The sequence below is a fragment of the Conger conger genome, chromosome 4 (genome assembly GCF_963514075.1).
Source record: "Conger conger chromosome 4, fConCon1.1, whole genome shotgun sequence".
Taxonomy (NCBI): domain Eukaryota; kingdom Metazoa; phylum Chordata; class Actinopteri; order Anguilliformes; family Congridae; genus Conger; species Conger conger.
In genome coordinates, this window is record NC_083763.1 from 70,617,970 (window position 1) to 70,643,229 (window position 25,260).

General features: G+C 43.1%; 2 protein-coding genes across 3 annotated transcripts in view; both read left to right on the top strand.

The window, feature by feature from the left end:
- Positions 1-3,179, top strand: part of LOC133127025 (dual specificity protein phosphatase 22-B-like) — a 27,756-nt gene extending 24,577 nt beyond the window's left edge. Inside the window, exons 6-7 of one of the 2 annotated variants that reach the window (XM_061239616.1) lie at positions 64-235; positions 2,269-3,179. In XM_061239616.1, the coding sequence (XP_061095600.1) occupies positions 64-235; positions 2,269-2,379 (283 nt within the window). In that variant the 3' untranslated portion in view covers positions 2,380-3,179. Of the gene's footprint in view, positions 1-63; positions 236-273; positions 438-2,268 lie in introns of those variants that run through there. The other variant, XM_061239617.1, reaches the window with a different exon arrangement.
- A 9,513-nt stretch (positions 3,180-12,692) lies between these two features.
- On the top strand, positions 12,693-24,819 carry LOC133127284 (interferon regulatory factor 4-like). Its single transcript, XM_061240044.1, has 9 exons — positions 12,693-12,776; positions 13,456-13,655; positions 14,304-14,490; positions 15,739-15,830; positions 17,129-17,261; positions 18,265-18,372; positions 19,122-19,478; positions 20,870-20,982; positions 21,724-24,819. Exons 2-9 carry the CDS (start codon positions 13,458-13,460, stop codon positions 21,868-21,870), a joined length of 1,335 nt encoding a protein of 444 aa, XP_061096028.1. The 5' UTR covers positions 12,693-12,776; positions 13,456-13,457; the 3' UTR covers positions 21,871-24,819.
- The last annotated feature ends 441 nt before the right edge of the window (positions 24,820-25,260 follow it).

The window sequence follows — 25,260 nt, forward strand, 5'->3', positions numbered from 1 at the left end:
GGTGTGATCGGTTAATGGGTTGATGCGATTGGTTAATGGGCTGATGTGTGCTGTGGCCGGCAGCCTGGCGGGCGTGTCCCGCAGTGTCACCCTGGTGGTGGCGTACATAATGACGGTGACGGAGCTGGGCTGGCAGGACGCCCTGGCAGCGGTGAGGGCCTCTCGACCCTGCGCCGGCCCCAACATGGGCTTCCTCCGCCAGCTCGAGGAGTTCCAGAACACGCAGGCCCACGAGGTAAGAGCCGCACCTGACCCAGCTCTCAGACTGTACAGGTAAGAGCCGCACCTGACCCAGCTCTCAGACTGTACAGGTAAGATCTGCACCTGACCCAGCTCTCAGACTGTACAGGTAAGATCTGCACCTGACCCAGCTCTCAGACTGTACAGGTAAGATCTGCACCTGACCCAGCTCTCAGACTGTACAGGTAAGATCTGCACCTGACCCAGCTCTCAGACTGTACAGGTAAGATCTGCACCTGACCCAACTCTCAGACTGTACAGGTAAGATCTGCACCTGACCCAGCTCTCAGACTGTACAGGTAAGATCTGCACCTGACCCAGCTCTCAGACTGTGCAGGTAAGATCAGCACCTGACCCAGCTCTCAGACTGTACAGGTAAGATCTGCACCTGACCCAGCTCTCAGACTGTACAGGTAAGATCTGCACCTGACCCAGCTCTCAGACTGTACAGGTAAGATCTGCACCTGACCCAGCTCTCAGACTGTACAGGTAAGATCTGCACCTGACCCAACTCTCAGACTGTACAGGTAAGATCTGCACCTGACCCAGCTCTCAGACTGTACAGGTAAGATCTGCACCTGACCCAGCTCTCAGACTGTACAGGTAAGATCTGCACCTGACCCAGCTCTCAGACTGTACAGGTTAGATCTGCACCTGACCCAGCTCTCAGACTGTACAGGTAAGATCTGCACCTGACCCAGCTATCAGACTGTCCGGATAAGAGCCAGATCAGAGGCTCAGATTCTACTGGTAAGAATCAGAGCAAAGGCTCAGACTCTATGGGTAAGATTCAAATCAAAGACTCAGACTTTACAAGTAGGAATCAGATCAAAGACTCAGACTCTACAGGAAAGACCCAGATCAAAGATTCAGACTCTACAGGAAAGACCCAGATCAAAGATTCAGACTCTACAGGAAAGACCCAGATCAAAGATTCAGACTCTACAGGAAAGACCCAGATCAAAGACTCAGACTCTACAGGAAAGACCCAGATCAAAGACTCAGACTCTACAGGAAAGCCCTGCACCTGTAAGAAGCCTCAGACTGTATTGGGGGATAAGCATTTAAAGAAGAATTCCCTTGTTCAAAAGGAACGATATTTGTATACGGTCACAAAGGAAACAAGCCGGATTATTGCTCTCAGAAGCTGTGTTCTGAAACATTGGACCCTGGCGTTGAGCCCTTGATGCAGTACCACAGGGTATCATCTGTCTTTCTTGGTTTCCATCAGCCCCTTCTGAGAGTTGTCTCAGAGTGAATGCTGAACAGAGAGGTTTTGATGTTTTGATTGTATTGTTTTTTTTCTTTCATTCGACTCATTTATTTCCAGAGGGGGAAAAGAGAGTTCAGAGAGCAGCTGGATTTTTTCATTTGAGTGTGGTTTCGTCCTTCTCTTGAACACTCCCGACGATGTACGCCTGTGTAGAAAACGAAAGCTGCTGCTCTGACTATGAGCCCAAATAATTATTCTCTTTTTTTGAAAAATGAGTTGATTTCACGTCCGTCTTTCATCTGATATTACATGCCGTTGCTCTTATGAACTGGGTCAAACCACAAATTGTCAAATTGTAGATGAAAGTTTTCATATTTTCCATGGTGAGATTTTGTGTGTCTACCTGCGCAAACCACCTCAAGTCTTTTACTGCTGTTTAATTAAATGTAGAGTCTTGAAGAATGTTTTCTACTGCTGCTTAATTGAACCCTTGAATCTTAGCATGAATTTCACATCTTGCTTTTGCTGTTTAATTCAAGTCAAGAGTGCTATGTGAGTGTGGATTTTATAGAAAGGTTTTTAAGAGAGTGCAGTATAATATAAATTTATATATATATATATATATAAATGACACCACTTAACTGAAATTAAGGTTGGATTTAACAAATTGACGGACAGTTCTGTGTTACTGAGGTCGGGGATTCTGACAAATTCTGATGTTTGTTTGTTCGTTTGATCAGGAATACAAAAAAATATATAATTCAAATAAAAGTAGAATTTTGTCCATTTGACTGTGTTCCCACATCTGTTCCCAGTACAGGCAGTGGCTGAAGGAGAAGTACAAGGAGAACCCGTTTAACGATGAGGAGGAGATTAAGCTGCTATTGGCCAGGAACCCAAGGGCCACACCTCCAACGGACACCTGACTGGTGTTGCCACGGTGACCGCCCACTGTTTTCACCCTGGTGTTGCCACGGTGACCGCCCACTGATTTCACCCTGATACAGCCACGTTTTGGGGCTGAACCTACCTGCCAGTCACATTCTTTCAGGTGTTGGACTGAGCTGTGCTTGTGTTTATGTGTGTGTGTCTGTGTGTGTGTTGGGCTTGTTTATCATGTGCATTAGAGTTTATGTGTGTGTGTCTGTGTGTGAGTGTGTATGTATGTGTGTTGGGCTTGTTTATCATGTGCATTGGAGTTTATGTGTGTGTGTGTATGTATGTGTGTTGGGCTTGTTTATCATGTGCATTAGAGTTTATGTGTGTCTGTGTGTGTGTGTGTGTGTATGTGCATTTTTGTTGTTATCATGTGCATTAGAGTTTATGTGTGTGTGTATGTGTGTGTGAGTGTGTATGTATGTGTGTTGGGCTTGTTTATCAAGTGCATTGGAGTTTGTGTGTGTGTATGTATGTGTGAGTGTGTATGTATGTGTGTTGGGCTTGTTTATCATGTGCATTGGAGTTTATGTTGACTTGTTTGAGAGGAACACACTACTTTTAACCTGTGTAAATAAGTACAGGATATATATTGTTCAATCAGTTTTTTTAAACAAAATTATTGATAATGCCATTTTATTGTAAGTTATGTAAAATCTTGCAATTATGTAAAACCGAATTATTTTTTAAATCTTGTGAAATTGTTATTTTGTATTTTATTTTACATACTAATCAAGTTTGTTGGGTGTCCTGAATATCTCAATTAATAAAAATGTTTGAAAACATTGTACATGGAGAGGCCATTTTCACCTGTATGAGAAAAGTACCCAGAATCCAAAATAAAAATTAACAGTTAGTTAATTTTTTTTAAAAACAGTTAGTCAGTTATTTGTAAAACCAAGCCAATTGATTTGTTCCCTATGCTAAGGTCAAGGGGCAAGGGCGATTAAACTAACTATAGCAGAAACACGCTAGAGTAAACAGGTGCACTGCACTCGACTGGTTGTTTAGAAAGGCACAGTACTCTCCCGCAGGTTTTTATTTGGCACGCCCCGTTCTACTAATTAGCAAAGAGATCTTTCGCTGTTGAGTGTCACATGCTTCGTTAGGGTTAGAGTGAAAACCTATTTCCAAGAACAGGGTTGGCTACCGCTGTTCTATATTGCAGTATGAACGTGTGTTCGTTTAACTGAATTCGGCTGTCACCCCCGCCCCCCCAGTAGGGAATTGGGGTCCCGGGCCACACCCGTGGTAGGCACGGTTCACTGCGTCGGTCTGGGTCACAACCCGTTCACCAGGACCGGCGCTGGGGTCAGGACAAGGTTGTTCCCGTACAGGTGCGGGCGCCTCTGCCAGGCAGTGCTGTCGACCTCTTCCACAGCGAACACTTCGGTCCGCCATCGGTGCTGCAGTCACAAGAGAGGCTGCTCCTTCCCGTGGCACGCACCCCGATGTAAACACGGGGGGCCGGTTCTCAGAGGGGGCTCGGGAGGGGATTTCTTCTTCAGTTGATTCATTTTGCTGAAGGGTTGAGGTGAAACTAGCGTTCATGCACCAGTAACCTTCGCTGGAATAAAGCGCGCCCGCACACACACACACATACACACACACATACACTCACACTCTCCCACACAGGCATAATCAGACTGGTTATGGAAAGCAGTACTTATCTTACTCAAGGGTACAAAATGTGAAAATCTCATTTAAGGTGTGAGATGTGTGATTAGATATGTGCCCTGCTGAAAAAAGAACGGCTCAAGACAGGTTTTGAAACAGCAGGGAGCTGGTCATTTTTACACCAGGGTGAACATTGCTAATGCTGATCTAACCATCACTACAGGTAATTGAAAGAACACTGACTTGGAATTTTTAGCAAAGATACAGCAAAAAAACCTACTCTCCAAAGGGTTAATGATTTCAGTCAAAACATTAATCAAATGACAGCACTTCCTGTTAGGATAAGCAGGATAGCAATTCAGTGCCATTAAAAAGGCTTTATTGTTCGTTTTGATGGGGAAACCTGGTTGAAAGTATGCACAACGGCACAGTTTACAATGGAAAAACAAACATGTAACATTAGATGTGATTTTCAGTACTGCTTTTTTCATGCAGTATGAGCTCTTAAACGGCATTGTTCATGCACGTTTCCTGGGGCTCTTTCTGGCTGCAGTCAGAACCGGTTACAGGACATATGGGAAGCAGCCGAATGGAGCACCTCTTCATATGCCATTCAATAGACAGGTGTGCTCTCATTCCTGTGTAAAACGCTCCTGTCTAACCTCTCTCGGCTAATAGCTCCCCTGTCTACAAGCCGTCTCGTCTGTGTAAAAGATCTCTCACTGGTCTACACGCTGTCTCACCCGTCTAAAAGATCTCTCACTGGTCTTCTAGCTGTCTCACCTGTCTACAAGCTGTCTCACCTGTCTAAAAGATCTCTCACCTGTCTACAAGCTGTCTCACCTGTCCAGAAGATCTCTCACCTGTCTAAAAGATCTCTGACCTGTCTACAAGCTGTCTCACCTGTCTAAAAGATCTCTCACTGGTCTTCTAGCTGTCTCACCTGTCTACAAGCTGTCTCACCTGTCCAGAAGATCTCTCACCTGTCTAAAAGATCTCTGACCTGTCTACAAGCTGTCTCACCTGTCTAAAAGATCTCCTACCTGTCTACAAGCTGTCTTGCCTGTCTAAAAGATTTCTCACCTGTCTAAAAGATATCTCACCTGTCTACAAGCTGTCTTGCCTGACAAAAAGATCTCTCACCTGTGTAAAAGATCTCTCACCTGTCTACAAGCTGTCTCACCTGTCTAAAATATCTCTCTCCTATATGGTTAATGGACTGCCTTTATCCAAAGCTCCATTCACACAGAAACACACATACACACACTCACGGCACTAGGCTAACATGCATGGCACCGACCAGCTTGTGGGGAGCTATTGGGGGTTTTGTGTCTTGCTCTTACCTCCTGAGCTGATGTGGCCCCCACACTCTTTCACGAGTCAAAGTGATCTCTCTCCTATAACAAATACCTCTCTCATGTCTAAGAGATCTCTCATCTATAACAAATACCTCTCTCATGTCTAAGAGATCTCTCTCCTATAACAAAACCTCTCTCATGTCTAAGAGATCTCTCTACTATATTTTATATCCCTCTCATGTCTAAAAGATCTCTCTCCTATATCAAATATCTCTATCATGTCTAAAAGATCTCTCTCCTATATCGAATATCTCTCTCATGTCAAAGAGATCTCTCTCCTATATTGAATATCTCTCTCATGTCTAAAAGATCTATCTACTATATCAAATATCTCTCTCATGTCTTAAAGCTCGCCCCTGAGTAGATTGATTAATCTGGACTGAATCTGGAGCTCGTCCTCACTCCATTCTGCATGCCTTGTCCACAGTTGCACAATTTTTTTAAACTGTGATTTTATTCTCCACATTGGCAAGAAGAGATGTAAACCTGTTCATTATCAACCTAATCACTGTTATGTTATGTCTACACTATCTTTTAATGATATACCACTTGTCTCTAAACCCTGTGCTCATTTTGAGTGCCAAAATAATATTCATATTCATATTCATATTCATATTCAGGCGGCACGGATGGTGCAGTGGGTAGCACTGCCGCCTCACAGCAAGGAGGTCCTGGGTTCGAATCCCCGTCGGCCGGGGCCTCTCTGTGCGGAGTTTGCATGTTCTCCCCGTGTCTGCGTGGGTTTCCTCCGGGTACTCCGGTTTCCTCCCACAGTCCAAAGACATGCACGTTAGGCTGATTGGAGAGTCTAAATTGCCCGTAGGTATGAGTGTGTGAGTGAATGGTGTGTGTGCCCTGCGATAGACTGGCGACCTGTCCAGGGTGTATTCCTGCCTCTCGCCCAATGTATGCTGGGATAGGCTCCAGCCCCCCTGCGACCCTGATCAGGATAAGCGGGTTCAGATAATGGATGGATGGATATTCATATTCATATCAATATCAATATCAATATTAATGTAACTAAGAAGAAGAAGAAGAAGAAGAATATTAAATATTATTATTATTATTATTATTTTCTGGTGAGCACTTTGGTTACCAGAATTAGTGCATCATTTTCTGGTCTGATATTTTGGCAGTATCTGTCAGTTAAGACCTTTAGCGGTGGTCAGCTATGCAAACGAACCCCAGGAACTGCTGAGGCATTTCCCAGACTCACACCGGTCTCACAGTTTCTGCGCGTTTGACAGCTGTACGTGTATTTGAATATTCTGACTAAGCGCTTTCTCAATGAATGCTAAAAATCTAATGTAACTGTCCCTCATGATTATGTGTAATTATGAATGACAACCACCATTCACAATCCTCCCACTAATTTGGGGATATCCTGTGGAATTTACCTTTTTTTTTAACAGCGTATATATTTTATGTTTTGTGGAGGAGAAACAGATGAGCTGAGTTCTATCACACCTTCATGCTTCATAGATCTTAGAACAGGGTGAGATAAGAGATATTGAGATATTGACTGGCCGCATACCCTGCGATTCATTGGCGACCCATCTAAAGTGAATTCCTGCCTCTCGCGCACTGCATGCTGGGATACACGCCAGCCCCAGTGCGACGCTACCCGTGAATAAGCGGTTTAGGAAATGGATGGATGGATGGTCGGTCATAAGCTGTAGGCAGCCAGGTAGAACTGTCCTGGACATTGAATGAACCTGACACGGATGATCTACAGTGACAGAGGGAACCAAACACAGGTACTGCCAGGAAACGCCACCTTTGAATAATAAGTTGGTTGCTCTTGTAAAGTAGTTTGTTGTAAAGAAATTGACGCTCAATGATCCTGCGCATTGTGCTATTTTAGTTTTTTGTTTTGGTAGCTGGCTCTGGCATTTTCAGAAATGACACCGTCAATGATCAAACATATTTGGAAAAAAGATGATAGAAGACAGAATGACCATTAAGGGCAACCCTCAGGTCACTCATCTGGCTGTGTGGAAATGCTGGCCTGACGGCGACTCTGCCTGTGTGCGTTTTCGCCATGGCCATGGTCACAACGCTCCGTGTACAGGGGCGGCCTGTAGTGTAGTGGTTAAGGTGAATTACTGGGACACACAAGGTCTGTGGTTCTAATTCTGGTGTAGCCACAATAAGTTCCGTGCAGCCGTTGGGCCCTTGAGCAAGGCCCTTAACCCTGCATTGCTCCAGTGGAGGATTGTCTCCTGCTTTGTCTAATCAACTGTACGTCGCTCTGGATAAGAGCGTCTGCCAAAAATGCCAATAATAATGTAATAAGGTACAAGTGACGGAGAGAGAAAAACGGCATGGTAGATCTATGGGGAATCCTGAGAAACACCACCCAGAAAACCGCGGATGGACAGAGTGAACACGTTCTGAGTGGGTGGAGTTCCCCTCCAGTGCTGGTAAGGGAAGTTATGTCGGAGGGTCCTCTGTGTGGATGATGCAAAGCTATAGATAGATAGATAGATAGATAGATAGATCACTACATATATATAACGCTTTTCTAGATACTCATAGAGCTTGATCCACTGTTCTTAGTGACCTCTTGCTTTTTGAGGGGCTGTACGTACAGCATAACTGTGTTCAGTGTGAAACAGCAACATACTACATTTTACTCTGGTGGAGAACACTCGGTCCCTTGTGGACTAATTAATTATAAGTCAAATGAACAACAAGTTACTATCATTAACACTAACACTAAGAGCTATTTCACTGTGCAGGTGCACTTGTTGGTTGGATTCCTGTTCGAGGGTGCTGTTTGTGGCTGGAGATTCTATGCAGCAGGCATCTTCAGTGTTGAGTTTCCTTCAATAGTGGAGCCTATTGCAGTGGCTCTCAAGCTAGGTCCTTTCTTTAATTACTCTTTTCATGTTTAACTATTTGTGACATAAATGTGGCTTAAGAGGGTACAGCGTTAAAAAAGTGACTAAAGTGCAAATATTTTTTAATAGCTTTTAGTTCCATATTTCAAATGTAGTGGAAACATTACTCATTCAATTCCAAATCAATGCATTAACACATTTTATGAATTCCGCGTTATTCTTTTACAGGAAGCAAAGAAAAGGAATATTAATCTGTTCAAAAAAATGGCAGTCAACATTTCTCTCTTCAAACTCAAAACACTTACTGTATAAACTGGATAAATGTTTTAAGATTTAACTTCACTTTAAATTACTGAACTAATATTTAGTTGCATAACCATTGTTTTTGATAACTTCTGCGCATCTGTGTTGCATCGAGTCAACCAACTTCTGGCACCTAGAAACAGGTATTTCAGCCCAGGATGAACAAACTACATTGCACAGTTCCTGTGAATTTTTGGGGTTTGCTTCAGAAACTGCATTTTTAATGTCACCCCACAAGTTTTCAATGGGGTTGAAGTCGGAGGATTGAGCCGGCTACTCCATTACCTCAATCCTTTTTGTCTGGAACCAAGATGTTGCTCGCTTACTCGGTTGTTTGGGGTTGTTCACATGTAGAAACACCCATTTCAGGGGCATTTCCTCTTCAGCATACGGCAACATAATCTCTTCAAGTATTTTTATGTATTCAAACTGATCCATGATCCCTGGTATACAAACCCAACACCGTAGTATGAAAAACATCCCCATACCATGATTTTTGCACCACCATGCTTCACCGTCTTCACAGTGTACTGTGGTCAACGACCACTAGACCTGAAAAGAACAATTTTACTCTCATCAGGCCACAGAATGTTACGCCATTTCTCTTTGGGCCAATCGATGTGTTCCTAGCTAAATTTGAACCGATTCTGCATATGCTATTTTTTCAACAATGGTGCTTTATGGGGGCTTCTTGCTGACAGCTTAGCTTCAATCAAACATCTTCTGACTGACAGCACATACAGGTAATTGTAGATCATCTTTGATCTTTCTGGAGCTGATGAATGGCTGAATCTTTGCCATTCTGACTATTCTTTGATCCATTTTAACAGTAGTTGCTCGTTTTCTTCCGCTTGTTTCGGTTTGCCATTTTAAAGCATTTGAGATCATTTTAGCTGAGCATTCTATAATTTGCTGCACTTCTTTATATGTTTCCCCCTCTCCAATCAAATTTTTAATCAAATGACGTTGTTCCTCCGAACAATGTTTGGAATGGCCCATTTTAGTTAGCAATTCAGAAGGAAATATATTTTAGAACAATGTGTGAAACATTTGCTTCCCTTATTCCTTAATAAAGGACAATTAATGACACCTGTTTTTTCACAGAATTAATTAATTATCTCATTAAACTCCACACTGCTATTATTTTAAACACGCCCCTTTCAATGAATGAGTCAATTACTCATGTGTTTTTCTATTACACCACTACATCTACACAGAAATTATTTGCCATGCAGAAATATCACTACTACTAATAACAGTGGTTCATTGTACTGCTATTTTTTGGAAATAATCCCTCTAAACATGAAAGTTGCCGCTTGATAATATTCGGGGATTGCCGTTGTTGGGGGGGGGGGGGGTATTGGTTTATAAATCTCTTAATGGCCTTGCCCCCAGCTGTTTGTCAGGTTTGCTTTTAAGGTATGGACCAACTAGATCCCTCAGGTCCTCCCTTTTAACTATTCCAAAAACTTAAAAGACACGGTGAGGCGACATTTCAACACTATGGTCTGAGCCACTGGAACGGTCCTCCAGAGGACCTGAGGGTAGCTGAGAATGTTGATATTTGGCTTTTAACTACGTTGTTTTTAGTCTTTTTAGTTATTTTAGGCCTATATCTTTTCCATACCTTTTTCTATTTTTATCTGTGTCTTTCAAAAAAAATCTATTTTATTATATATTCTATTCAGTATTATTTTATTTGACTTTCGACTTTGTGCTGTTTCTGGCTGTATTTGTGCTGTGCATTGGTCTCTCTGCTGTCTCTAGTGTTTCCTCCTTATCCTTGTTTTTGATCACACTGCTTGATTTGTTTGTTTTTTTCTTTATTTGTTTGCTATATTTTATATGTTCTATTATGTAAAGCATTTTGTGCTGCATATGTAAAGTGCTATATAAATAAAGTTTTGATTGACTGATTGATTGATAGTATGACATCTTTAAGAACTAATTAAGCTGTTCATCAACTAACTATGATAAGGATGCAACTAATTTAGCAATTTAAGGCGATAACACTAGCCTGTGCGTATCTTCAAGAGTTGCCACGGAAATGTATATATGTTAACATGGTAGCAACACTGGTGTTTTTATTTTATTTATTTTATTTTTATTTTTATTTTTTTTGGAATATGTTATACTAATATGACTATGATGTAATGAGTAATTTAATTAGAATTTATTAATATATAGATAACAATATTAATAACACTGTAATTAATATTTAATATGAGTACCAACATTGTAGCATACCAGAGCCATTTAGTAATCTTACGGAACACGTGAAAAGGACGTGGTTGATATCCCCTCGGGGCGAATTTAGCCGATGTACATGATGCGTGTCAGTCGTTCCATTTAAGTCGAGTCCTGGCCCCATCTTCTCTTTAAATGTATAAATAAAATAATCATCACCGTCATTAAGTAGAATGCTAAATTTTTTTATATTACGCATGATGTACACTGGTTATTGTTTTTGAGTAGCACTTAAATAAATGAAGAACACACGCTGGATTGAATCTTTTGGTAATTCGTGGAGTAATACTCTCTCTCTCTCTCTCTCTCTCTCTCTCTCTCTCTTTATTGGGCAATACGTACGATATAGACGTTTAACAGATGATATACTCTTTAGTGGTTCATATGTTTTGGATAGAAACTGCTCTTACAAAACCGACTTCGCGAAGACAATTAAAAGAAAACTATATGAAAAAAAAACAATAACAAAAAAAAAACCTAATCTGTATTGATTAGGCTATAAGAGGATACTGTTCTTATAATCAGAATAAATATTAAAATCTCAATAAAATGTAGATTACACACCCCTTGTCCAAGACGCAGGCATTGGTTTCATTTTTGTAATTTGATTAACCGTAAAATGTCCCCTTTTTTTTCTTTTTAATTTTTTAGACCTGACATATCTTTAAATATATTACACGTGTGATTATTAAAAATAATAACGGGCCGAATGAATGAATTCAGTTCGGTCAGCCACAGCATTATGTTAATTGCGATATTCTACATAAATACTCTTTTTTTAAAGATTAAACGTTGAGTATCCAGTCTTTGACGATTTAATATAGTTATATGTGTTTATCGAAAACTCATTGGTTAGTATATTGAAATATTTATATTTGATCCAGAAGGGGTTACGGACGGAACACAACTTTATTGTTCGGTTCAATTTTTTTCCTTCAACCGCGCGCCGTTGATGAAGAGATAAGGAAATCTAATGGAAAACCTCAAAAACAACTGCGCGGCAAACTTCCCCGAGGATGAACAAGTAAACAACAATATTTTTGCAGAGACTGACTATATTTCGAGAAAGGATTGTGGACAGACCGCTATACTATAATATCAAGTCATTTAAATAGACCTTAGTATTCCGTTATATGTATATATATATATATATATATATATATATATATATATATATATATATATATATAACCATGCAGTATATATATATATATATATATATATATATATATATATGCAGTTATATGGAACAGTTGCCAACTTTGCGATGCTGATATGGCTAGAAACACAATGATATCCGACGTTTAACCAAACTAAAAATATGTTTTTAATTTGTCAACGTATTACGATGCTTTCTATTCAGATATAGCATGTGCAGTATTCACACATTGCTACTGAAGTGGATGCGTGGATTGCATAAACTGCAGTTACTGAAACTACCAGATGATGGCAGTCGCCCACGCATGTCTCGGATTCCTGATAGTAGTGAAGTGCCAGTTATCGCCATCATCCAGTCTTAGTACTGAATACCAAGTAGAAAGTGATACGACCGAGATAGTTTTCTACAATTACTTTATATTCATGTAGCCACTGTAAAGTTTGTATTATATGGCCCGTGCTTCGTAAATGTTTACTTTCTGTATAAGATATTATCTATATTGTAACTGAGCCTTGTCATCTTGCTTAAGCAGATATTGCATTTTATCAGTGTTTTCATAAGCGTAAATCGCTATTTTGTAATGTATTAAAAATATTGCCAATATCGGCTACTACTTTCCGTACGTTTGCTTGGGTGTTTAATTTAATGTGGGATTTCCCGTGTGTTTACGGCACGCTCACTTCAGATAAGGGTCAGAGATGTGAACAGCCACTGAACCGGTGCACGGCTTCCACAGAAGCTCCTCCTATTGCGACGCCCCTAAAACACAAGATTATTTAAGAAAAACATCCCCTCTCTTATGAGCTGATCTGTTCAGAGAGTGATTGATTTCAGAACTGAGAGGGTTTCAAGTTGCAAAGGTAAGAAGGCGCGCTCAGTTCTTACGGCTCATTAATAATATTAACAGTGAACTATACCTTGCATTTAGGTACGATATAAAGTACAATTCCGTTGGTGCCGATGACATCTGCAGTTAAACATAGATGCTTTATGCATTTTGACGGGATGGTGATCGTAAAAATGACCTCGTTCAAAATATCATAATTCATCAAATGTATGATGGATTACTTTAGAATGGGTATTATGTGAGCATCTGAATTATGAATGCTTATTCATGAGTGCACTAGTAGACGGGTTTTTTTAAGGATTATTTTATGGTTTACAAATAAATCCAATCAAATCTACTATCGTATTGGCTACTTCATAACCTGATGTTAGTGTATAGGCTACATATTGTTTTGACAGTTATATTTGACAGTTGATATTTCAATGTGAGCTTTTGACTAGTCGTGAACAGCCTCGCTAATGAATAGCCATTTGGTTATGAACTTAACCGTTATCTGCCGCTGTATTGCATGATTTCATGTCCCCTGTCTGTGCATGGCGATGTTCAGCTCTGAATGCGTTTCACTGCACGCGCGTCCTCTGTGTTGGTGTGCGTCCGCATCACCTGTCCGCTCGTCCGCTTGATGCTCTGTGTTCTTGCGTGTCCCCACTCGCCCCCCGTTGTAACCCATTCTGTTGCATGCGTTTTGACAGAGATGAACTTAGACAATGACTGCAGCATGTCAGTCAGTTGTGGCAATGGGAAACTAAGACAGTGGCTGATTGATCAGGTTGACAACGCAAAGTACCCCGGGCTGGTGTGGGAGAATGACGAAAAATCGATTTTCCGGATCCCCTGGAAGCACGCGGGGAAACAGGACTATAACAGGGAGGAGGACGCCGCGCTCTTCAAGGTTCGCTCCCGCGACGGCACGCGGTGCGCCAGTCCAAGTACATCTGTTACACGCACAGTGCCTTTAGTCAAACAAGTCACGAAATAGATATTTACGAAATCTACATCCCCCCCTCTCTATGTATTTTCCCTTAATTGATTGATTGACTACAGTGACCTAATATATATTGTTCCAAATTTCCCCTTTTGCACGTATGTTCATGGTTAACTTTTTATTTTACCACTTTTAAAAAAAAATCTAGTTTTGTTCGGGGTACCGAACTCCCCTTTCATTGAAACTAGGCACTGTAGTCTATCATAGTTTATAATGTGCATAGGGGGTACATTCAGGCTGATAGAGTGAAGACAACTAAGCAGGGAAAAACGGTTCAGATGGTCCACAATCTAATGTAAACATGTGTATTATCTGTCAATGTACCAAAATGGCACTGATGTAAAAAAATATATATATAAAAAAATGAAATAATTGTCGTGTACCTCAACACAAAGACCTACAATTCTAATGAGTGTTTTCTGCACTAGACTTAATTTAAGACATCCAGAGTTTACATAATGCTAGTAACTATGCTGTGTAGTACTGACGACGACGATGATGATGATAATGATGATGAGGGCGGTCATGGTGACAGTGCTGATTTTCCTGCCGCAGGCGTGGGCTCTGTTCAAAGGGAAGTACAGGGAGGGTGTCGATAAGCCGGACCCCCCGACGTGGAAGACGCGGCTACGATGCGCGCTGAACAAAAGCAACGACTTCGAGGAGCTGGTGGACCGGAGCCAGCTGGACATCTCTGACCCGTACAAGGTCTACAAGATCATCCCCGAGGGCGCAAAGAAAGGTGTGTTTTTCATCATTATTATTAACCCTTGTCCTGTCTTAAGGCTAAAAAATGACCCGCCCGCTATGTTTAACGGCAGAGAAAAACACCTTGAAATTTGATGACAAAGTTTGCGATGAGTGACAGGTTGTTTTCTTCATACAAAATAGATTTGGGGTTTAAAATTAGTGAAGTTAGTGAAGGCGTGACTAAGGGTGAAGCAGCGATGTCAATCATGGGCATCCCTGTGCCTTCGTCCAAGCGATAGCCGGACCAGCTGCCTCTTTTCGACGGTCCAGACGTCGACATTGAGCGATCGGGGGGGGGGGGGGGGGATTTTGGGTAGACCTGTAGTTGACTGTAGAAAGAAACTCTCTTTGCAGAGAGCGTGTTAAAAAAAAAAAAAAAAAAAGGTGTTTTTTTTTTTGCTGAGCTGAAGTGAGATGGCAGCGGTACACCTGAGCCTGACTGTGTGGGGCGTGCGTTCGCTGGACGACCCGGCATGGCGGGCGGACCGCACGCTCTGTCGACGCGCCACGCAGGTCTGAGCGCGCTCAGAGGAAGCAGGAAGTGCAGAGGAAGCTGACGCGCGCGCTTGCACGCTCGGGCGGTTTTTTGAAGAGAGCTGGAGTGACACTTCAGCGCACGATGTAATAACAGGGCCCAATACATTGGCACCCACCCCATGCCTGCGTCTGACTGAACACAACACAGCACGCCAACCATCCAACCATCTTTCGTTTCTGCCGCAAACGGTAGTGCTGGGTGATTCGCCTAAATGCCTGGGGCCCTTTGATCACCGATATGAAAAGAGTATCAGAGTGTCCTAGTGAAAATATCTGCATATACATGTGCCCAGTGTCAGCATACCTCCATAGTGAAAGAATGTGATAGCTATGGCTATGCCTATTTTAAGCAGGCATCTACTGTGTTTACATACATATTAATACATTTCATCCATTGACCGTTTTTACAAATAGTAGGAAGATGCTTGGCCCAGTGCAGCCCCCAGTAAGCAGTTTCAGAACCCTGGTGCCGTCTGAATGAACCCGTGGAAGAGTAGGCTTTCGGAACGTGCTCTAGAACTCCACGGCTTTTCTATCGCCGGCGGTGCTCGTGACATCAGCAGTGTCCCGCGAAGAACATTCTAACGATTCAAAGTGTGAAGCTGTGAGACCGTTTCGGCGAGGGGAAGCTCGAACCCGTTTGCTGCCGCGTTGCAGAGCGATGGCGCGTGACAAGCCTGTGCCTTTCCCCTTTTCACGACAGGAGGGAAGCAGCTCAGCATGGAGGAGGCTGCGCCACACATGAACACCCTGGGCTACTCCATGCACCCGCCTTATCCTCCCCTGCAGACTCAGGTATCCCTCCATCACCCGAAACACATCGCATAATTACATTACATTACATTACATTACATTACATTACATTACATCACATCACATCACATCACATCACATTACTGGAATTTGGCAGACGCTCTTATCCAGAGCGACATACAGTTGATTAGACTAAGCAGGAGACCTGGAGCAATGCAGGGTTAAGGGCCTTGCTCAAGGGCTCAACGGCTGTGCAGATCTTATTGTGGCTACACCGGGATTCGAACCACCGACCTTGCGTGTCCCAGTCATGCTCCTTAACCAGTACGCTACAGGCCGCCCCCTACCCCTACGCAATGACCCAAAGTCACCTCTTCACCCTCGTGACCTGAGAGATTATGCCAGAGCGGATGAGAGAGCCCAGATGAATGAAGAAGGATGCTTAGCTTAACTTTGTTACTTCACATTGACTAACCCGAAATCAGGAAAGCTGGAGCACTCCTAAAGTTCATAAACACCGTAAATACCTTTAATAAAACAGGGTGAGCGACCCTTTTGATGTCTGGGACATCTTCCTCGCTGTCGACATACGGAAAAACGCTGAATTTTGAGTGCTCCAGGTTGGTGACTGTGAAGAAATGAGGATAAGCATAATTCTTTATACTCTCTTCTATAGCTCTTATTGTACGGCTCCCAGCATTAGCACCGTGTCTCTCTGTCTGACCGACTGGCTAAGTAAAGTCAGCTTATAACTCCTAGAAGAAAAACACTCAAAATGCATGCTTTTATTTCGTATTTATTGTATTTTTCATATGTGGGAAATGCAAGCTTTTATTTAATTGAATTTTTATTCTGTAAAGTACTCTATGTGACTGTGAGATGAAAGGTGTTATTATTATTATTATTATTATTATTATTATTATTATTATTATTATTATTAGTAGTAGTAGTAGTAGTATTGTTGTTGTTGCTGTTGTAATTATTATTATTATTATTAGTAGTAGTAGTAGTAGTAGTAAGTTAGCCGGCTTTATAGTGGATAGTCCAGCATGTAATGGTGCAGTGCCCGTGTAGCATGTAATGGTGCAGTGCCCGTGCAGCATGTAATGGTGCAGTGCCCGTGTAGCATGTAATGGTGCAGGGCCGTGTAGCGTGTAATGGTGCAGGGCCGTGTAGCATGTAATGGTGCAGTGCCCGTGTAGCATGTAATGGTGCAGGGCCGTGTAGCGTGTAATGGTGCAGTGCCCGTGTAGCGTGTAATGGTGCAGTGCCCGTGTAGCGTGTAATGGTGCAGGGCCGTGTTGGGCCAGACGCTCACAGCCCGGTTCACCCCCACGCAGGTGCCCAACTACGTGCCTCACGAGCGCAGCTGGAGGGACTTCGCCGAGCAGCCCCCCCTCCCGGACCTGCAGTACGGCCAGTGCCCCTACCCCCCCCGGAGCCTGCCCTGGCAGGGCCCGGCCGTCGAGAACGGTAGGCACTGTCTCCACGTCCGGCCCCGGCGCCGTCTGAGGGCCCCCTCACAACCACCTCACGCTGTTTGGGCTGGAGTCAGCTTCATTTCAAATTCAATTCAAATTCAGATTCAATTCATTTTTATTTGTGTAGCGCTTTTCACAGCAGACTGACCCAGAGACGCTTTAGTAACAAAAGTGAAGAAGAAAAGGGTAATACCAATGATGTAAACAACTGCCAAGCGGGGAAAAAAACCCATAAAATCCATTATTTGAAGTGACGGAAGTTATTTGCGAGGATATTCAGGCCATTATCAGCCCAATAGAACGTCGGGAACATTTAGTATGGGATAGGGGCAATATGGTGTCCATAACTGAGTGAATTGAAATTCAACTGACCCCACTCTTGTCTTGCTCTGAAACATACGGGTTACACGTAACAAAATAATCATAAAAAAAAAAAAAAACAGAAAAAGTTTGAACCAGGAAGAGCTTGCACCTTTGGGAGATAGGTGTTCAAGTTCAGCTTCTTCTCTGCCGGTTAGTGGGTAGCGTCACCTCTTCAAACATTGAGGGTTTTTATTTGGCAGTTCCTGCTGTAAAATGAAAGGCCTGCATTGAGCTCTGTCAGCCTGGTCTGTGGTGGCAACAGTGATGGCTAACGGGCGCAGGTTTGGCAATTAAGGAACCAGCACAGGAGGGTGCGCTTATCAATGGCTGGTGTGTTCCCAGGTCTAGCAAGTCTCAAACAGTCTGTTAACATAATCCATTTGTGGTGGAAGGGGGGGGGGGGGGGGGGGGATTTTGGGTAGACCTGTAGTTGACTGTAGAAAGAAACTCTCTTTGCAGAGAGCGTGTTAAAAAAAAAAAAAAAAAAGGTTCACGACTTCCTCTTCTGCATTTGAAGTGAGTTTGAGGTGATGTCTTACCCTGCTGTAGCGAGAGAAGAAAGCTCTCAGAGTGAGCTGCTATGGGCAGCTCTTTGTGCCGTATTTGACTGTGGTCTTAACGCTGTTTTCCAGGGTATCAGATAACCGGGTCCTTTTATGCCTGTTCGCCCACCGACTCCCAGCCCCCGGCCTTCTCCCTGGACCCCAACATGCGGTCGGCTGAGGCCCTGGCGTTGTCTGGTAAAGTCACTCTAAACTTTCTGACCACAGTATATGTACCGCTTGCTGAAGTGTCAACCTGCAAATGCACTCTGCTCATATGATATAAATACACTCACACTCACACACGCGTCTGTACACAAATACGAACACACATACACACATATAGTACGCTCAAATATGCACCCCATATGTTCATTATTTTGTCTGCATTAGTGACTTACGGTGGAGTACAGCTGTGCCGCACAATAGTGCATATTGTTGTCTGTTAGTAGTAGTAGTAGTCATATAGTTAGTTTATTGTTCCTGACCCAGTTCAACAATGCTGCTTTGTACAATAACTTCCTCAATTTAGCTTCATTTTTATCTTAAATCAACCTCAGGTTATAAACCAGTAATTATAACAGTATTTTATTTATTTTGTCTGGGGAGAGGAGTGGTTGCAGGTTGATTGGCTGCCTGAGTATTTTTGGAATGAGGAAGATGAGCTGTGTTGGCACCTTATGGAGTCTGTGTATTTGTCCTATTCACATTCCTGTAGTTTTCACAACAATGTAAATAATGCCTCCATTTAGCTATTTGCCGTAATATGGTTAAACCTAATTTTCTTGGTACATTTGCCTTTAGAAGGGACAGATTTCTGCAAAGTATGTCCAAATCAACCCCTCTAAAGAATCATCACCCACAATGCACCACTGACTAACCCCTCTGAAGAACCATCACCCACAACGCACCACTGACTAACCCCTCTGGCCCTGCCCTTCCTCCAGACTGCCGCCTGCACATCTCCCTGTTCTACCACGAGATGCTGGTGAAAGAGGTGACCACCAGCAGCCCGGACGGCTGCCGGATCTCGTCCTGCCTGGAGGACAAGCCCTACGGCAGCATGGACCCCGTGGTCTTCCCCTACCCGTACCCGCAGTCGCAGAGGAAAGGGGCGGAGAAGCTGCCCAACGCGCTGGAGCGTGGCGTGCTGCTGTGGATGACCCAGGACGGCCTGTACGCCAAGCGGCTGTGTCAGAGCCGAATCTTCTGGGAGGGGCCCCTGGCCCCATACACCGACAAGCCCAACAAGCTGGAGAAGGAGCAGACCTGCAAGCTGTTCGACACGCAGCAGTTCCTCACTGGTGAGCAGCCTCTCAGCCTGCCCGAGATAGGGTCTACCTGTACTACTGTCTACCTGAGATAGGGTCTACTTGTACCACTATCTACCTGAGATAGGGTCTACTTATACTTCCACCAACCTGAGCTAGAGTCTACCTGTACTACTGTCTACCTGAGCTCATGGGTAGTATAGTTAGACTCTAGCTCATTGCTAGAATCTATCTGTACTACAGCTGGGGTCTACCTGAACTAGCACTTACAGTACCTATGCTGCCACCTGAGCTAGGTTCTACCTGTGCTATTGTCTTAATGTGCTACTATCTCACTGTGACATGTGAACTGTAAACTGTGTTCAGTTCTTCCTCTGTTAAATGTGTACCTCAGTAGCTTACAGGCTAATGTATCCCACAAACTGTGCATTCTCTGACATAACTGGAAAAGAAAGAAAGTTAGCCCTTTGCACTGTAACACTGTCCGTATCCCAGTTTGTCTGTGAGGCCGGAGAAAGCAGGGGAAACCCCTTCGGTTTTTTTTTTTCGGTCTTTTCTCAGAAGCATAGCTAGAGGTGCATATTAACAGCACCCCAAAAATACAAAACTTCTGATGGTGAACTGAGTGCAGGGAGCCTCCTGATTCGTAGAGCAGGCCTGTGTGAGTAATGTCCAGGTCATGTGACCAGAGGCTTATTGATAAGGTCTCCCTGCAACAGCCCCCACCCACCTGGGAGCCTCATTTGCAGCTACCGTCAGTTCTCCCAGTGTTTGATGGCTAATTAGTTCTATTTGCATATGCGTGTAGGACTTTCCAGTTGATGTGGATGGATGATACAACCTCAGACAGAAATATCTTTGCTATCGTTTTTCACATGAAAACTACAGCATGGAACCTCCCTACAAGCCAGCTGGCCCACATATACATTTTAGGCATTTAGTTTATGCCCTTATTCAGGGCAGCTTATGCGGTTTCCATTGTGTTTGCTGGATATTTACTTAAATATTTCAGGTTTCGCATCTTGATCAAGGGTACAAGGACAGCACCCTAAACTAGGGGCCACCTGTAGTGTAGTGGTTAAGGTACATGACTGGGACCCGTAAGCTCAGTGCTTCAATCCCCATTGTAGCCGCAATAAGATCCACACAGCTGTTGGGCCCTTGACCCCTTAACCCCCACATTACACCAGGGGGATTGTCTCCTGCTTAGTCTAATCACCTGTAAGTTGCTTTGGATAAGAGCATCAGTTAAATTACCTGTATTGTATTATTATTGTAAACCCACGTCCCAGACCTTTACGCTACACTGTTGCCTAGTTTGTGTAATCTACACCCCAAACGGAAATGTAAAGGAAAGGCCCAGATGAATCGTTTTTTTACTCACTCGCCCCCACCTCTCCGCCCCCCCCCCCCTCTCTCCTCAGAGCTCCAGGAGTGTGTGCACCATGGCCGCCCCATGCCCAGGTTCCAGGTGGTTCTGTGTTTCGGGGATGAGTACCCCAGCCCCCAGCGGCCGAGGAAGATGATCACAGCCCAGGTAACTTCCTCGCACGTCACCCTCTGTCCCCCATGGGAATATTAGGATTACGGGGGACAAGACACGATGGCTGACCCTGGCTGCTGCTTCTCCTCATATTGTCAAATTGCAAAGTTCAAGTGATAGCCTGTAATTACCCTCTAATAAAAATATATAAATATTCCAGTATTAACATACTTTTTGCAACTATTTTGCAATTTACACAAAACTTGTGACATGAAAGCAAAAGATATTTGCATCTTCACATGGGAATTGTCACATTGTAATAGCTTTTTTTCTTCTTCTCATTTTACAAGTGCGCTGATTTTTGTAGTTCATGTGTGGTTTTTGTTTGTACGGGCACTAAACTGTGACCGATGCATTGGCCATATTCTGTGTCTGTGTCGTAACAGTGGAGACTTTGGATTAGGGGGTTGATATTTGGGATGAGATTCTGGGTTGCAGTCAGCCTCTTGAGGGGGGCAGGGTTGATGTGTGCTTTAGAGGGGCTGGTTAGTTCTGCTGGCACACACACACACACACACACACACACACAGGTGGTCACATTGGAATCAACCTAATCCGCACCCCCCCCCCTCCATTAATATATTACTGTTAGTGTGGGTATTAGAGAAACAAAAATCGCTGGCAATGATTGAAATGTCAACCATGTAATTTCCCACCTCAAGTTCTCAGCCACGAAGCCCTTCCTCTTTCGACGTTTTCAGTAAAAAGGTTCCATCTTTCTCCGTGTTTGTCCAGGTGGAGCCCATGTTCGCCAAACAGCTCCTGTACTTCACACAGCAGACCAGCAGCCACTTCATCCGGAGCTACGACTACCCCGAGCATGGCCTGTCCCCCACGGACGAGTACCAGAGAATCATCCACCACAGCAGCCTGCAGGAGTGAGCCGCCTGCCCACCGCCCTCAACCCCACGCCTAGCCCCAGCCCTGGGGGATCCCCCTTACCCCCAGCCCCGGGCCAGTACCCCCAAACCCCCAGCCCTGAGGGGATCTCCCTAAGGAGAGGAGCCTCAATCCCACCACTGAAGCAAAGGTCCCCAGAATGTGGGGAGATACCTGGACTGAAACACGAGGCTCAAACCCTCACTGCACCCAGAGACTGCACTGCACCAACCTCACTGCAGCCAGAGACTGCACTGCACCAACTTCACTGCACAGAACGTAGAGTAGGAGTCTCAGTTCATCACATACTATTTCTCTCCCTCTCTCACTGCCCCCCTCTCTCTCTCTCTGTCAATTCAAGTCTCTCACTCAGTCTCCCTCCCTCCCTCCCTTTCCTATCTGTCTCTTTCTCTACAATTCTTCCAACCCTAAGGCATTCAAAACTTGAAACCGCTACTGACGCTATCATATTTGTACTATAACGTCCTGAGTAATTATACCTTTATAACTTACCTTTCATGAGCAACCCACTGAATATGAGGGTGACATGGCTCAGGCAGTGGGAGCAGTTTGATCCCCCACCTGGGCTGTGTCGAAGTGTCCCCTAAGTGACACCTAACCCCCAAATTCTCCTGACGAGCTGGTTGGTGCCTTGCATGGCAGCCAATCGCTGTCGGTGTGTGAGTGTGTGTATGAATGGGTGAATGAGAAGCATCGATTGTACAGCGCTTTGGATAAAGACCATTTAACTAAATAATTTTTTTAACAAAAATGGCATATTGGAAAAATTCCAATTTGGTTTTAGATCTAACCATAGTACGGAGACGGCTTTAATTAAAGTAAGCAACGATCTCAGTCTTAGTGCTGCTTCTGGCAAGATCTCAGTCTTAGTGCTACTTCTGGCAAGATTTCAGTTCTTATTCTTCTGGACTTTTGATACAGTTGACCATAGCATCCTAATTCGCCGTTTGGTTGGCCTGACTGAAAATGCTCTGAAATGGTTTCGAACATATTTTTTAGAAAGAAAATGTTATGTTAGTCTAGGAGACTACGTGTCAGAGAATTACAACATGGCCTTTTGTGTTGCACAGGGAAGTTGTCTTGGCCCTCTTCTTTTTCCACTATAGATGTTGCCTTTGGGTGATATTAGAAAGCATAACGTTAAATTTCATAGATATGCCGAATGATTCAAGTGCTCTATGCTCCCTAACTACCTGTCTGTCTGCAATCAGTCAATGGCTGAATAATATACCTTTTTAATTAAATGAGGATAAGACAGAAATTCTTCTGGTTGGCCCTAAAGAAAATTAGGCTAGGAAATCTAGCTTGTCAGATTAAACCAGAAGTAAATAGCCTTGGTGTATTTTTAGACACCAACCTAAGTTTTAAAAAGCACATAAACAAGGTGACTAAAGTAGCATTTTTTTCATATAAGAAATATTGCCAAAGTGCGGCCATTTTTAATCCAACATGATGCAGAAAAGTTCATTCATGCTTTTATTTCAAGTCGATTAGATTATTGTAATGCTCTTTTTACAGATGATTCAAAACTCTGCAGCCAGACTTTTAACGAAAACACGGAAGAGAGAGCATATCAGTCCTGTTCTATCTGCACTACATTGGCTCCCTGTCTCTTTAAATATCAAAGTTCTTTTACTTGTGTATAAGGCCTTAAATGATTTAGCACCATTTTATAACCCAGTGTCTCTGCTGTTTTACATCCCTTCGAGAACACTTAGGTCCACTGACGCAAGTCTTTAAATTGTGCCTAAAGTGCCCCACAGAAAAATGGAAGGATCAGCTTTTGTGGAACATTCTACCTAAAGAAATCAGAGATGTGGGCTCAGTGGATCTTTTTAAACGGCGTTTGAAAACATATTTTTTACCTGCCTTTTAACTGTAATTCGTAATGCCTTTTGATTTAACCATTTGTATTTGTATTATGTTACTGTTTTTATGCTTTATCATTTCTTTTATTATTTGTGCTCTGTAATCTGTCTACTGTGTCCTGCATTTTTTTTTATTTTATTTTTTTATTATTGTCAAAGCAGTCTGAACTGCTTCCATTGGAGGAAAAGTGCTTTAGAAATAAAGTTTATTATTATTATTATTATTATTATTATTATTCGAAAGTTGCAGCGAATTAACCACAAATGAAATTAAATCTTCTAAAATCTCCCCCCTGTGGCAGGTGTTTACATTTGAAAGTAGATTTGTTTTCGTCCTGAGAAGAGTGGTGAAAGATGATTTCGATTATTCATGACGACTGAATAATCTTCATGTGACGCTTGTGAAGACTGTTGCTATCTTGAGAAGACTGCAGCTTGTGAAGACTGTAGCTATTTCCATTTGAATGGTGCATGCCTGGATCACTGGACTGTTTTTTTTGCGTTTTCCCAGACGGTCGCTCGGTAACAGCTTCAGTCTTCTAGCTTTTATTGTTATGCACTCACGGCTCATTACCAGCTACAGTCACACAAGTGCTTATGGAAGTGTCGTTTTTCTTTCTCTCCCTGTCTCTTAACTATCCTCTGTCTCTTTCACTCACACACTCCTTCTCTCTCCCTCTCTGTTTTCAGTGTGCTGTAGGATAAAAAAAACAGTACACACCTCTTCCCTATCTGCCGCTAATCAGCGCCCCTTCTTTCAGCCGCCAGTCAGAGAAAGCTATCAAAGAAGCCAAATATCTACAGGTCAAACGGGGTTCTGTCTTATTTTTCCGTGTCTGTTAAAGTCTGTGCGTGATTGTCTGTGAATGTGACTGCTGTGGCCCTTTGTAAGGAATTCTGTACATAAACAAGTGGTGAATCTCTGCCTCTCGCTGGCTACTACCAAGATCCAAGACTGACATTGCGAGTGCTTTCTTTTTTAATATGCGTATGTATGAAAAAGCAATAACTTCTTGCCCTACCAACCATGTATTTTTCATGAATAAATTTTACAAAAGAAAAAGATCTCAGTGTTGGAGTTTTGTTTCTGGATGGTTAAGTACAGGTCATTGACAGGGTGACGCTCTCTGCCTCTCTCAAATCTGTATATTGGCCCATTGTCAACCGATAACACAGCAACGGGGGTAAAAAATGGATTTGGAGGAATTATAACTGTGCGTGTGACATACACTCATACACTCTCAAAAATAAAGTGGCAGTATTCTTCAAGGATCAAATTTCCTAAATGCACAGTAATGTTCCCAATTTTCCCAAATGCACGCTGAAAATTAGTATGCTTTCCAATTAAAAAAGGCACAAATTAATTATATATTGCTGGCTAGGGGTACAATTTGATGTGCCTATACTGTAGGGTACCACCGCAGCAACAAGCATTTGTACTTTTTTATAGACCTTTTGTACCTCTATTTCTGAGAGTGCACATCCATGTGTGCATGCACAGTGA

Coding starts and splice junctions, on each gene's coding strand:
- LOC133127284 (XM_061240044.1), top strand. CDS start 13,458: ATGAACTTAGACAATGACTGCAGCATGTCAGTCAGTTGTGGCAATGGG. Junction 14,491..15,738: donor CCCCGAGGGCGCAAAGAAAG/GTGTGTTTTTCA, acceptor TTTTCACGACAG/GAGGGAAGCAGCTCAGCATG. Junction 19,479..20,869: donor CACGCAGCAGTTCCTCACTG/GTGAGCAGCCTC, acceptor CTCTCTCCTCAG/AGCTCCAGGAGTGTGTGCAC.